At 37.7% G+C, this 14,061-nt stretch overlaps 1 protein-coding gene across 4 annotated transcripts in view; it reads left to right on the forward strand.

Moving 5' to 3' along the window:
- Positions 1-3,293: 3,293 nt before the first annotated feature.
- The window catches only part of igsf5b (immunoglobulin superfamily, member 5b), a 32,550-nt gene continuing 21,782 nt past the window's right edge, over positions 3,294-14,061 (forward strand). Inside the window, exons 1-4 of one of the 4 annotated variants that reach the window (XM_047392337.1) lie at positions 3,337-3,401; positions 7,148-7,193; positions 8,189-8,279; positions 8,590-8,904. In XM_047392337.1, coding sequence (XP_047248293.1) covers positions 8,231-8,279; positions 8,590-8,904 — 364 coding nt within the window. In that variant the 5' untranslated portion in view covers positions 3,337-3,401; positions 7,148-7,193; positions 8,189-8,230. Of the gene's footprint in view, positions 3,402-7,147; positions 7,194-8,188; positions 8,280-8,586; positions 8,905-14,061 lie in introns of all 4 variants that reach the window. The other 3 variants (XM_047392335.1, XM_047392336.1, XM_047392333.1) reach the window with 3 other exon arrangements.

Here is a 14,061-nt window from a genome sequence, read left to right on the forward strand (position 1 = left end):
TCTGGTGGGTTTATGTGGTGATGAAAGTATGTATCATGCAGTATTAAAGACTAAGGAAGGTGATGTTGAAGCAAATGCAAAGCTGTAAGCAAACGCTATGCTTCAGAGGAAGTATTACTTATGATGGTATTCAGTATGGCAAAAAAAACACTTTTTTATATGAAAAATGAAAACTAAATCCATAAAGACAACTGAAAAAAAACATTACAAGGCTGGTGTGCCTGAGCCTTATTGTGTTTAGTTTGCATGTTCGCCCAATACATGTCTGGGTTCTGAGTACTCTGGTTGATTAGAAATTTTAATTTGACACTAGGTGTGAGTGTGTGACTGTGTTGTTATAGTCTGTTGTAAAATGTTGATCCCTGGAGATTGGGAAAAGTCCCCCTGCTGTGATCCTGCACAGGATTAAGGTGGTACGGAAGATAAGTTAATGAATAAAAAATATTACCTGTAATTAAATTAAAGCATTAAAAAAGCAGGCACAGAAATATGTATGTTGCACAATATTGGGCAACAATAGGTTTGGTTTGGCTATGAATAATTATTAAGCGCTAAAGGTAATTATTACCAAAGTTAGTAATTTAGATCAAGATCACATAGTCGGGGCAACACCTCATTATAGGCAATTATTAGCCAAACAATTCTCTACCAGTTATTCTATGAATACCTGCTTGGTGAGGAGTGGTATTAAGGAACAATAGATGAACAAGTGAATTTGTGCACTGACGTTCTCAAAAAGCAAGTCCTACACACATGTACAAAATAAACACAACTTCTCTCCAAAATACAAGAATTTGTAAACAAAATACTTCCATTAAAAATACTTTAGTCAATAAAGTCTTTAAACAGACTAGTAACATTCAACTAAACCACTAAGTAAAAATGAAAATAATATGGAAAACTAACAAACTACAAAAAAATTGTTAAAAGGAACAAATAACTATAAAACCGAAACCAATAAAACGATGCAGTGATATTACTGGTCACTGTGAATATATATGTTGAAGAACCAAGGGATTGAGGAATTGGAATGAAACCAAATTAGCTTTAAAAACCAACAGAGAGCAACAGTTTCTATCTGTTCAAACAACCTGTTGACAATGCAAAGCAGAATGGAAAATAAAACCATTTTTAACTAAATAAGGTTTCAAAAATCATTAGCTGAATTAGAAATAAATAACCTTTAGGACAATTGAGCCTTAATGTTGTGTAAACTAGCCATGACAGTGACCAGTTGAATGGAGTGACAGACTACCAAGATGGCGGCAAAAACAGTCACATTTTGGCTGTCTTAATAGCAGGCGTAATGATGTCACATCTGGAATTGGCAGATCAGCTTAACAACAAAGAGAGTAGCGCCTGCAGCTCTATTGAGCAACCTCTTTAAGTCTAACATGTACCTTTAAGTACCAGTAATACTTATATTAATGTGTGTATGAGCGCAGGTTGTGTGCTACAGGCGATTGCAGCAGGAACAGGTCAAGCTTATTTCTACTGTGTAAACACAGTAGAATAAATCTTGGCTACCATCTTAGAATTAGTAGAGCTTTAGCGTTTTAGGTAACGAAGACACAATTTTGCACATTTAAAAGGATTATATGTGGTAATATTTTATGCAGGTTATTAAGAGTAGACGTAGGGAAACACAGATTAAACAGAATAAGCTCGGACTGCCACATGCGTCAGTCGTGCGGAACTGAGATTTCAATGCCGCCTTCCTCAGACAGTGGGGTAAAACTGCTTCGCCAATGTAATTAGGGTCATTGTCTCTTCTTGGGGAATCTTTGGCTGAGATTCTTTTCTGTAGAAGCTCAGACAAACAGGTTTAGGCAGCTAGTCTTAATTTCAGCTGGGGTACAGTCACCAGATACACAAACAGCAGACTGTAATTTACGTTAGATCCAAGGTTTCTTCAAAGACATTCACGTGTGTGTGTCCCCAATGCAGCGGTTGCTGCAGGCAAAGAGGAAGGCCATGCTGTTGCGCCAAGTTTTGTAGCTCTATGATGTCAAAGGGATTACAGCTGTGAAACTCCTCCTGGGAGCTGTGTATGAAAATGAACTAGTGCAGTGTATTCTGGGATTCAGAGTTTTTACCAGTCTCTTCTGTGTGCACTCATGTCAGTTTGCTTCTCCCATGGCATGGGCTGCATTTAAACTATGCTGTTTCTTCCACTTGATACCCACGAATAAAATTCTGTTCAACCGAAGGCATCCAGAATTTACCTAATTGGTAAGCTGAGTCAACCTTTACAGTTGTGGAGAAGTTTAAAGCCGGGTTTGAATATTAAAAAAATGTCCTAAGATTTTAACATGTCTCAAAGCACTTAATCCATATGTGATAATGTAAAGTATAACAACTGCAATATTGCCAAGGGACAGCTGCCCATCTATACTGACAGGCAGAGCAAGGGGAGAATTAATCAGAGAAGCAGCTCTGGAGGAGCTGCAGAGACCAATAGCTTAGGTGGGATGATCTATTGACAGGACCAATATTAGTCATGCACTCAACAGATCTGGCCTTATGGAAGAACTGGAAAGTAGTAAGGCATTATTAAAAGAAGAAGTTGCTTGCAGGCGGCATGGCAAACAGTTGGAAGAAGGTGCTGTGGTCAGATGAGAGCATAATTAAAGTTTTAGTCCTACATGGATGATGCTATGTGTGGCAGGAAACTAACTCTGCACATCACCCTGTGCACACCATCCACATCTATCGTCTATCACATAAATCCCAGAATAAAACATGCTTAAATATCTACACAATTAAGATTGTGTTAGGATAAAGCAAATTAAATAGAATAATACCATGTATTTAGTAAAACTAGTGTCTTTAACATTTAATAGTGAAATTCTTCCTAGTTCCAAATCAAAAATTTAACATATCCAGTTATATTTTATTGCTGATATCTTAAACATCCTTTTTGTTACAAATGGTTTTATTATTATCTTATTTTGACAGTTTTTTAAGCTATTTAAAACAAAAAATTTAAAAATAACAACACAGTCATCCCATTAACATTTACTTAACTGAACAAATGAAAAAAATGAGATCCTCTATTTTCACTTTATTAAGTATCAAATGGGGGAGCACTCTGGGGCCCTGTTAATTGCCTGCCATTGCTAGTGTGCAAAATTCACTTCTGGTATATACACTTTCACCCAAATGCCTACATCCAAATGTCTAACTCAAAATCAAGTACTATCAGGGAAAACTGTTTGCAGTCTATCTCTATGTGTGCTTGTGTGTGTGTCATGGGACAAAGTTCCCAGAGCTCGGTAAAGTTTAACAGAACAGTTTTGGATGACATCACTGAACACTGCACCAGGTAGAAGAAAAGGAAGAAACAGCATGGTTAAAATCCATCCACTCTGTGTTTTTATGCACAGGAACACCAGGCCGAGGTAAGATAAAGGAAAGAAGCATAGTTTATTGATCTTTATTGTGCACTTATACTCAAATTGTATTGTGGAAATGAAGCTTTCAGCCCTGTGGGAAATAATTTAGAAACACAGATACTGTGCATATGATCACGATAGAGCTTGATGGTTTTGTTGGTTTGGGTAACTGGTGCCTTTTTCAGTGTGTTAATACTGTGACTTGTATTAAAAGTAGGTGTAACTGATGCAGTTTCACTTACCAGTGTTAAAAATGGTGCATACCATTGGTGAAGTAATTTGACAGAAAGAAACTGTTTGCATAGACTGGTTATGAGCAGCCACAGATGACAGAAAAATGCAGTAAGAAAAGCTCCTTCTCAGGTTTCACATAATACTTATACTCTGAGTCGAATGTTTCCCGAATAATGCCAAATTTTGTGATATTTTTCAGAATAATGTGTATCTATATTGCATTCTTTTAGGAAACATGATGCTATGTTGTTGTTAATGTTATGACAGTAATATAAATTTGTAAGTGCAACTTTGCAATATTTAAGGTAAATATAAAGTAATATATATACTAAAGCAAATCTTGTAAGAAAATGTCAGATGTTGCTTTTTAAAATTTAACATAAAAGCAGCCTAGTAAATTAATATAGAGACTGTTTGCAATAAAGAGTATATAAACACAATGTAGTCAAACTTCAGTTCTAATACAATAATAATCCCATTAAGTCCCTGTCAGTGCATCTATGCAAAATCCAATTCAACCCAGGAATATTTAGTGATGCACTCATTTTTCTACCAAAAAAATCCAATCAGACCAATACTTAGCTTGTTTAACTTGATGTCGGCCTATCAGTTGAAAGGTCATCCACTGTCATTGGCTGATATTTATCTGGTGCTTTCCTGTTGTGTTGCATTGGCTTACCACTGTCATTGTATGAATGGGTGGATGACTGATTATGGTGTAAAGCGCTTTGGGGTCTCTGGGTACTTGAAAAAGCGCTATACAAGTGCAGGCCACTTACGATTTAAGTACACTGTTCCAGTCAAGGACCCAGTGCCATTTTAAAAACTCCACTTTTGTGATGGTAGGACAGAAAGGGCTTTTGGTGCCATGCTTCCTAAACAACTTGTTGGCATGTAGATAACATTTAAATGTTGTCAGGTTGACTTGTTGACCTTTGTGTCCTTCTTTACCATCCTCAGTGTGTGGTGTAACCACCACCTGCGTTCTTGTCCAGTCTTGTTTGTCACAGTTCCAGTAGTTTTAAACTTTTTGATTATAGCTCTTTCTATATGGGCACGTTCTAGTGAGTAGCCTTGTAGTCATTTTCTAACTTATGAAGATCCACACACTTCAACCTTAAGTGAATTAATACACTATTTCTTAATGCTTTAAAAACGTTAAGTATAAATTACAAAAAGGCTTCGGTTACATATGTTTTATCGACATTTTAGAGGTGCCAACAAACATGGCACAAGGGGTTTTGTAAAAAAGACAAAAAGAGTAAATTTTATTTAAAAGGTTTTTGCACATTTTTACAAGGGGAGCAAAAATTGTGGAGGGTGCTGTATCCACTTAGTTCAAAATGGTAGCAAGCTGAGACACGTAAACTGGAATCAATAGTGCAAGTTGCAGTGTGAACTAATAGAAATGTCATTTACTGATGCATTCCTGTGGCTTATGATGTGAATGTTGGATTTAAATTCTTGTCCCCTAAATGGTTGTTATACGCCAAACCAATTCACCATGTTTAATCAGGAATTGGTCAGTCAGTAAGAAAGATCTACAGTCAGATTCTCCAACTTGGAACTTCAAGAGCACTCATGCTGGGTTACCTAAGACTATGATGTCTGGTTTAATAGAAAAAGAGAAAGACCTTTTCAGTCTTTTATGCTACTCAATCTCCCAATGGGCAAGCTAATGAATTTTGTGGTACCTGTGCATCAATAGGTTTGCCTTGGATCAAATTGATGTTATCTGCAGAAATCTCCACCTTTTAACCTATTGTATTTAAATCGGTTGGGCTTCAGAACTTATTTTTATTTCACATTTACTCTGCAGTGCAAAATGTAACCAGAGCCTGGAAAGCTCAGGTGTGCTGAAAACAGGTGTTGGGAGTTAAGGTGGTACAATTAGTGAACTGAACATATGCAGAATTTTTTTAAAATGAAAAACCACCCATTTAGAGTAAAGACAGAGATAAAAATGATTATGGATATTATTCTGGAGGTCATATTGCCACAGCGTTGTCATGTATTATATGAAAACACCAGTCAGATAATCTCCTTCAGATGAAATTTCAAGAGAAAGTTTACACAAAGTGCTGAGGAAATTTAACGCAGTGTGCGATGCAAAATAAATCTCTGAATAATGCAATTATAAGCCTGAAGCAAGAAATCTCTGCTGAAAGGGATCATCTAAAAAATTTGTCATGAGGAATCTGACTGCCAACAGGTACAATTTCAAAGAGCTTAAACAACATTCCCAAAGAAGTCATTATAGTTAAGGGTAAACACTGTGAGCAACAGCAGCAGCCATTTCTGGTAATTAGAAAAAGATTAATAAGACTAATTCACATTATTGATTAAACATGAGCCAAATGCATCATCAACTTGTCTATTATAATAATCTAAATAGTAGCCAATAAAGAAAGAGCTGAGCAACAAAGGGAAAGTCTTGATTTGCTGGTTTATCTGCATTCATCCAGGAGAACATGGAGTAGAGCTGTTGTTCCTCCTCATCAACAGGAGCCAGTTGAGGTGGTTTGGGCCTCTAATCTGGATGTCTTCTGAATGTTTCACTTTGGAGGTTTTGGGGCATGTCTCCGAGAGGAGACTCTTTTCCTGCTCTCGGTGGAGGTGGATGCTTTTTCTCTGTTTCCCGCACCCCTCCCATATCTGCCCGGCTTCAGCTCTGTGTCTTGTCTTTTTTGGAGCCTCTTTTTGCACATCTTCCAAATTCTTCCATCTTAAACTTCTCCTGGAAGTTATGTAAACATGACGCTCTGGTCCCTCTGCCCCCTCCCTTCCCTGAGGACATTTGTGGACCTGCTCAGAACTTGGCCGGTTGATGTACATTCCAATGAACCATCAAGGACAATGGTCTCTGGGACAATGCTTCATGGACTTACTTTCACACACACACATGCTCAAGATAAACATACGCACCCCTCACACCACCTTCACCGTTCCCGGCATGATGTTGTTTTGTCAACTTGTTGCTTCTTTGTGCTGAGGTTTTTTGCAATCTCAAACTGTAACCTGCTAAGGATAAAGTGTCAAATATAATTTTTTTCCCCTCTACTTACCTAATGTGGCCTCTTTCCTCATCTAGCAAGAGCAGCGCCTGTGAGTGGGCAGCAAAGCCTCGGTGACCCGTCCCCCCTTGTCTTGTGTCATGATGTATGTTTGGATGGGTTGTACTGGAATTCTAATTTCCCCTCGGGGATCAATAAAGTATCTTTGAATTGAATTGAATTGAATTGAGAACCTGCTGGATGGACTATAAATCTCCTGTTCCCTGAGAACAAATCGGGATCCCCTACATGGGCCATGTCACTAGGGAGATGGATGGATGGATTTTGTTCGATGGATGAAAGTTAGATGTTTTTGAAAAAAGATACATGTTGAAAGAACGTTATAAAATGTTTTAGTTCAAAGTGAAACACTGGTTTTTGAATCAAAAAAACATTAAGATATATGTCTATGGTAGAAATCTAGTAGATATTTAAGCTGAATCTATTCTTCTCTTCTACATTTAGTCACTTTGGACAGGTGTATTTTGAGGATTAGAGCTGGATCTTGGAGGTAAAGTGCAATTTTGTTTTCTTGCAGAAGGCATTTTAAGGGGCTGTAATGTTGCTGCTGGTTGCTGATGTTGCTTTTGTGTATAAGAGCCCTGAGACTTCGTTCACGAAAAGCCCTGCTGGTACAGATTAGTTAAAAACGGTGGAGTGTGAAGCAGCTGCTGATTGTTTGCTTGTGACTGTGCCAAACTCAGTTACTTTAGAGACATTATGTAAATACGGCTTATGCAGATGTAAACAAGTAAGGAAAGAAAAGTCTGGACTGTCAAGCAGGCCTTCAGTCATTTTGAGAGCAGTAACTCTCAGACTCCAAGGCACTCGAGCCAAACAAAATAACCTAAATACCTATAATGTCCATGACATTTTTATTTTGTGAAGGATCTAATGTGACATAAATGAATAAAATCTCATCTTGCATTTATTTGTGTTGCATTTAATGACCTGATCTGCCAGATGTTTTGTGATAGTAGCTTCTTCTATCTAATTTTATAATAGATATAATTCTTACCCCTATCTCGCCTCAGAAGAATTAACGCCTTTTATGACATGAATCTATGGTGTTGTAAAAGAGTATTTTCCCCCTTTTAGCCTAGGAACTGTTTTTACTTTTTGTCACACTTAGGATGTTTCAGATTAAATAATGTTTTATGTCATAGAAACATAACCTGAATAAATACAAAAAGCATTTTCAAGCAATGAATTAATTTGTTATTGAAAAAGCTGTCCAAACCAACCTGGTCCTATATGTGAAAATATAATTGTCCCCTTGTTAAATCATAAGATAAACAAGTATTTAGATCAACTTTACAAGCCACAACCAGGCCTGATATTGGCTTGACCTGAAGGAACAAGAAATCAGTTAAATAGAAGCTGTCTGACAACATGCAGTAGGCCAAAAGAAAAAAAAAATGCCTCGTGCCCCTCTGTAATAAAAGTTAAAAACAAATGAGAAATGAAATATATGTGGTGTATATGAAATAGTGACTTTTTTTGTAGGTCTGCCATTGAACCTTTGACTGACTGGATTGGCACTTAAACATGGACATTCTTCCTCTGTTGGTGCTCTTTCTTTCATGGCAGACTAAAGGTGAGAGTTCAGGTCCAAACAAACACTTCTTCTTATTTAAAATGCAATATTAAAATTTAATTGACAGATGGTCAGTTGATCGTAAAGGAAAAAGGATACTGTGAGGCAACAACAAAAGCAATGCACCCTATATTAACAATAAAAAACACTGTGAATTCCACACCCTTGAACCTAACATACATGCACCATTCAGATTATTAGATTATCATATTAGAATTTTTCCTAAAATAGTAGATCCATTAAATAATTTAATACATTTCAAATATATAATGCATGTTTAAAGAACTTTGTGGTTCACTGTCTTTAGCAGTCAGGACGAAGATGAAGTTGACCCCTGCAAGCCTGATGGTTGTCCGAGGAGACGAGGCCAAATTCACGTGCAGCACTTCCTACACTCCTTGGACTGCTATGACGTGGCTCCTTGGGGATAGACCTGTACTAACTATCTCCAAGCAGGACGGTGTTGTGCCCTCTGTCAACCCAAACATAACAGCTGTGAAATGCTCGAACTCAAAGACAGACTGCTGGGAGTTTATCCTGAGGAGCACAGAAAGGAACAACCAAGGACAAGTTACTTGTGATTTGCATCTCATTGATAGAAAGATGGCAGAGCTCTTTGTACAAGGTGGGCGCGTTCATCTGTGTGCATGTTTGTGTCAGGGTAGAAGCAATGAAATATCCCATCCCTGTTAGGATTTTTAGCATGCACTTGTTTCTTAAAATACAGAATAACGTAAAATTGACGTCTTCTTAAACTGTGACAATAGGCATCATATACAATCCCTTGCAAAAATGTTCATACTTCTTGAAACCTTTCACATTTTAAAACAACACAAAGTAGCACCCAAATGTGAATTGGAAATATAAAAATTACACTTTATTTTTAAACTTGTGTTTTTTTCTTTTTTTTGGACAAATAAAAATCTGAAAAGTTTGGCAAGCATTTGTAATAAGCGCTATTGAGCCAGTTCTTTGTAAAGCCATCTTCCAGTGCAGTTAAAGGTGAAAGTCCTTTGCATTGTGTCTCTACCAGCTTGGCAGGTCTGACTAAAATATTTCACCATTCTTCTTTTCAAAATAGCTCAAGCTCAGTCAGCTTGGATGGAAAGCATGTTTTATCATTATTTTTTTAGTCTGGACATAGATTCTTAATTGGATTTAGTTGATTTATGTTTTCATTAAAGCCACTTCAATGTAGATCTGGTGGTATGTTTAGGGTCGTCATGCTCAAAGGTAAACTTAACCCCAAGTTTTCTGCAGCTTCTTGGCAGTGTTTCTTCCAGGATTGTCCTGCATTTCCCATCAAATCTGACCAAGTTCCCTGTTACTACTGAAGAAAAGCATCCTCATAGCATGATGCTGCCTCCACTATGTTTAACCATGAGGATGGTATGTTTAGGATGCAGTTTAAGCTTTCCATTACGCAAAGCGTTTTGGATGTAGGTAAAAAAACTTCAGTTACAGTCTTATCCAACATCATCCACGTTTGCAGCGTCTCCTGCCAGTGTAAACCATGTGTCATTTTTCTTCCATTTCACAGTTATTCACTACTTTGTATTGATTTATCACAGAAAAAAAAACAAAAAAACATTAAGGTTTGTGCTTGTAACATGATAAAATGTGAAACACTTCAAGGAGTATGAATACTTTTATAGGCACCGTATTTCTACATAAATTATTCTAATTCAATGCTTTTCCATTTTTATATTGCAGAAATGTGTTTTTTTCACTCAAGGATCTTCTGGCAAACATAAGTCTGTGCACAAACAGAAATACATACACACAATCCAGCCAAATTAAACAAGCAGATGGCAAGTTGTCTCTAAAAAACATCTCCATGTGAGAGAGTGCAGAAACACACTGAATTTAACCTTGATGAAGCAGAAAGCAGCATGGGTAAAAAATTAGGTAAAAGAAGGCACACAGCAGAAGTTGTGCAGCAGATTTAATTCTGCCCACCCACTCACTCCCTGCTTCACTAAGAGGCAAAAGAAGTGGTATAGCATTCAACTTGCACTTCTTACATCCCTTTCTTTGAACTCACTTTGAAACTTGGAAGCTTTTAGTTTTCTGAGAAGGCAGCTCAACATGCATGCAAAAGATCAATAGAGGGTGGCGGGAAGGTGGTGGAGTGAAGTTGGCCAGACATGTTTGATGGTTTCTGTGACAACAGCTTAATGGCAGTGTGGGTGGGGGCAGCCTATTGATTGGACTGCCGTTATAAATACAAGTTGGAAATGGATAGACTCCATCCCAGTCGGATGAGGCAGCAGAGCAGGATTTATAGCCTACACCTGCAGGCAGTCTCCTTTCGTCTCTCTTCTTCATTTAGTCGATCTTATACACATGTTGATCCAGAGGTTGTGAGATAATTTAAAATTCAGGACTTGATGAGGACTGCTAGTTCTCTAGCATTCAGAAGCTGGAGAGTGCTGCAGTGTGATCATGATTTGTGGGAGAATCTCTCATTTATCATGCTCCTATCTATTGCACACGCTAACACAAAGAAATGGACGAGTTAAAAAATGATACTGGATGGAGGAGCTGAAAACAGAAAAGGTTTTTCCTTTTTTGATAAGAGAGATTACACTATTTTCATTTGAGAAGCCATCCAGGAATTTTATACTTTTTTTAGACATCCCACTTTTCTTTTTTAGCAGTGCTAGTGGCTTATATTTTGTAGGCTGCCCAACAGGAAATGAGGTAGAGAGAGAGGGGAAGACATGCAGCAAAGATCAACAGGCCGGGACTTGAACCCATGACGGCTGCATCGAGGACTGTACCCGTGTGCGACCGGCGCAACCTACACATCCTACTTTTAATTTATTTAGTGACCAAACAGTGGGTTATTTAATTCTTATAAAACATGAGAGATGATCAAACCAAAATAACCTTCAGCAAGATCCTGCTGTTAGATATTATTTTTTCAAGTTAACAAAAACATTTTCTAACAACAGTTTCACTATAAATAGAAAGTTTGTTTTATCATACATGCTTCAAAATGGAAGATGGGTGTAAATTAATGTATGGTATGAAACATCGCACATTAGATGGCTCCATAGCAATGTTTCAGGTTAGAAATGATCAAAACAACAGAACGAAATGGCGAAGGGGCAAAATGACCAGCACTCAGTAAAATGTCAGTGTTTTCAGCTGATAATAGTATATTTTTCAGGGTCAAATTACATCTTATTTTGAAATTCATCTCTTTTTATCTCTTTAAGATTTAACTTCTGAAATTCACAATGGTAATCTGGAAAAAAAGGGTGTTTGCATGCCCAGTAAATTAGGAGTGCCCTGGCCCCATGCCCTCATGTTGTACGCAGTGAAAGAACTGTAAACAATTTGCCCTACACCTCAGATGGCTAATTCAGCTAAAATTGTTGGATTTGCTTTTTGCAGTTTTCGAAAGAAACCACAGTCTACCTTTTCACATTGAATTGATCTTAAACATTTACACTAATCAGATGTGAACACTGGGTTGTCAGAGTTCTCCAAAACACTGACAACCCAGGGTTCAGACCAGGAAGCAGGGTTTGCAGCTTCTGTACTGCTACCCACCCATTACCCTATGAAGACAGTGTCATGCCCATGACCAAAATTGAATAGATTAAAAAATAATCTAAAAGAAGGAAATCATGAAAATCTCATAAAAATAAACAGAACTCAGACTGAAAAGAAAAATAAAACAATTAAATGTGGCTTACTGAAAATATGATCTCTTGAATGACTTGATTTGTGACAATCAGATTGATTTATTTTACCTCACAGAAACCTGGCTGCAGCAAGAGGATTATGTTACTATAAATGAGTCAACTAATTATTAAAATTTTCACATACCTCGAAATACAGGGCGAGGAGGAGGAGTAGCAACCATCTTTCAGTCCAATTTATTAACTAGTCACAGACCAACCAATAGCTACAACTCTACAACTCTTTTGAATATTTAATCCTTAGTTTTCCTCATCCAAATTGCAATGCCCTGAAACCACTTCTGTTTGTTGTTTTGTACCGTCCACCAGGCCCTTACTATTTTTAGATCAGTTTTCAGACTTTTTATCTGATTTAATGTTAAATACAGATAAGATTATTATAGTTGGGGCTTTTAACATTCATGTTGACACTGAAACTGATAGCTTAAATATAGCCTTTAATGCTACCTTAGACTCAATTGGCTTTACTCAAAACATTAACAGACCTACCCACTTTTGTCTTCATTCTCTGGACCTTGTGCTGACATATGGCATTGAGTGTAAAGACATAACAATATTTTCTCATAACCCTGTCCTGTCTGACCATTTCTTGATAACCTTTGAGTTGAATTTAACTGAGTACTCCACACCTGAAAGAAAATTTCATCATTATCACACAATGCTGTAACAACTTTTAAATAATCTGTTCCACTTTTGATTTCCCCATTATCTCAGAAAAACACGTTGGAGGGCAATAATTTTGTTTCTTCCCCTTCACAAATTCATTCTCTCGTTCATAGTGTTACTTCCTCATTGCGAGGTGCATTAGACAATGCAGCCGCCCTTGATAAAGAAGGTAATTATTCATAGGAGACTGGCTCCCTGGTTTAATTCAGAGCTGCGTACTTTAAAGCACAATGTTAGAAAATTGGAGAGAAAATGGTGCTCTACACACCTAGAGGATTCCTACTTAATCTGGAAAAATAGCCTACTGTTGTATAAAAATACACTTCACCAAGCTAGAACAGCTTATTTCTCATCATTAATAGAAGAGAATAAAAATAGTCGTAGGTTTCTCTTTAGTACAGTTGCTAAACTTACACAGAGTCATAGCTCTGTTAAGCCATCCATTCCCTTAGCTCTCAGCAGTCATAACTTTATGGGATCCATTTTAAATAAAATTGATTCTATTAAAAACAAAATCACCAGCATACTCATAATGACCACATTCACTCTCTGCTACATTATTACAATAACAGTGAAAATGTATCCCATGCTGCCTGATAATTTTACCTATTGGAAGCATACAAGGGTTGGACAATGAAACTGAAACACCTGGTTTTAGACCACAATAATTTATTAGTATGGTGTAGGGCCTCCTTTTGCAGCCAATACAGCGTCAATTCGTCTTGGGAATGACATATACAAGTCCTGCACAGTGGTCAGAGGGATTTTAAGCCATTCTTCTTGCTGGATAGTGGCCAGGTCACTACGTAATACTGGTGGAGGAAAACATTTCCTGACTCACTCCTTCAAAACACCCCAAAGAGGCTCAATAATATTTAGATCTCGTGACTGTGTAGGCCATGGGAGATGTTCAACTTCACTTTCATGTTCATCAAACCAATCTTTCACCAGTCTTGCTGTGTGTATTGGTGCATTGTCATCCTGATACATGGCACCGCCTTCAGGAAACAATGTTTGAACCATTGGATGCACATGGTCCTCAAGAATGGTTTGGTAGTCCTTGGCAGTGACGCGCCCATCTAGCACAGGTATTGGGCCAAGGGAATGCCATGATATGGCAGCCCAAACCATCACTGATCCACCCCCATGCTTCACTCTGGGCATGCAACAATCTGGGTGGTACGCTTCTTTGGGGCTTCTTCTCCACACCGTAACTCTCTCGGATGTGGGGAAAACAGTGGGGGACCAGGTACGACTAGCCCCCAGATGCTGCTAATAAAAGCATAAAAGCATAACTCACTCTTGTCCCCGTCTCCCTTCCTGTGACATGCAAGGAGGGAAAGGCACTTAGAGCAGACATGAATGATAAACAATCAAAAGTTTTAAAACCCTAACAAACAGAA

Source organism: Girardinichthys multiradiatus, chromosome 18 (genome assembly GCF_021462225.1).
Source record: "Girardinichthys multiradiatus isolate DD_20200921_A chromosome 18, DD_fGirMul_XY1, whole genome shotgun sequence".
Lineage (NCBI taxonomy): Eukaryota > Metazoa > Chordata > Actinopteri > Cyprinodontiformes > Goodeidae > Girardinichthys > Girardinichthys multiradiatus.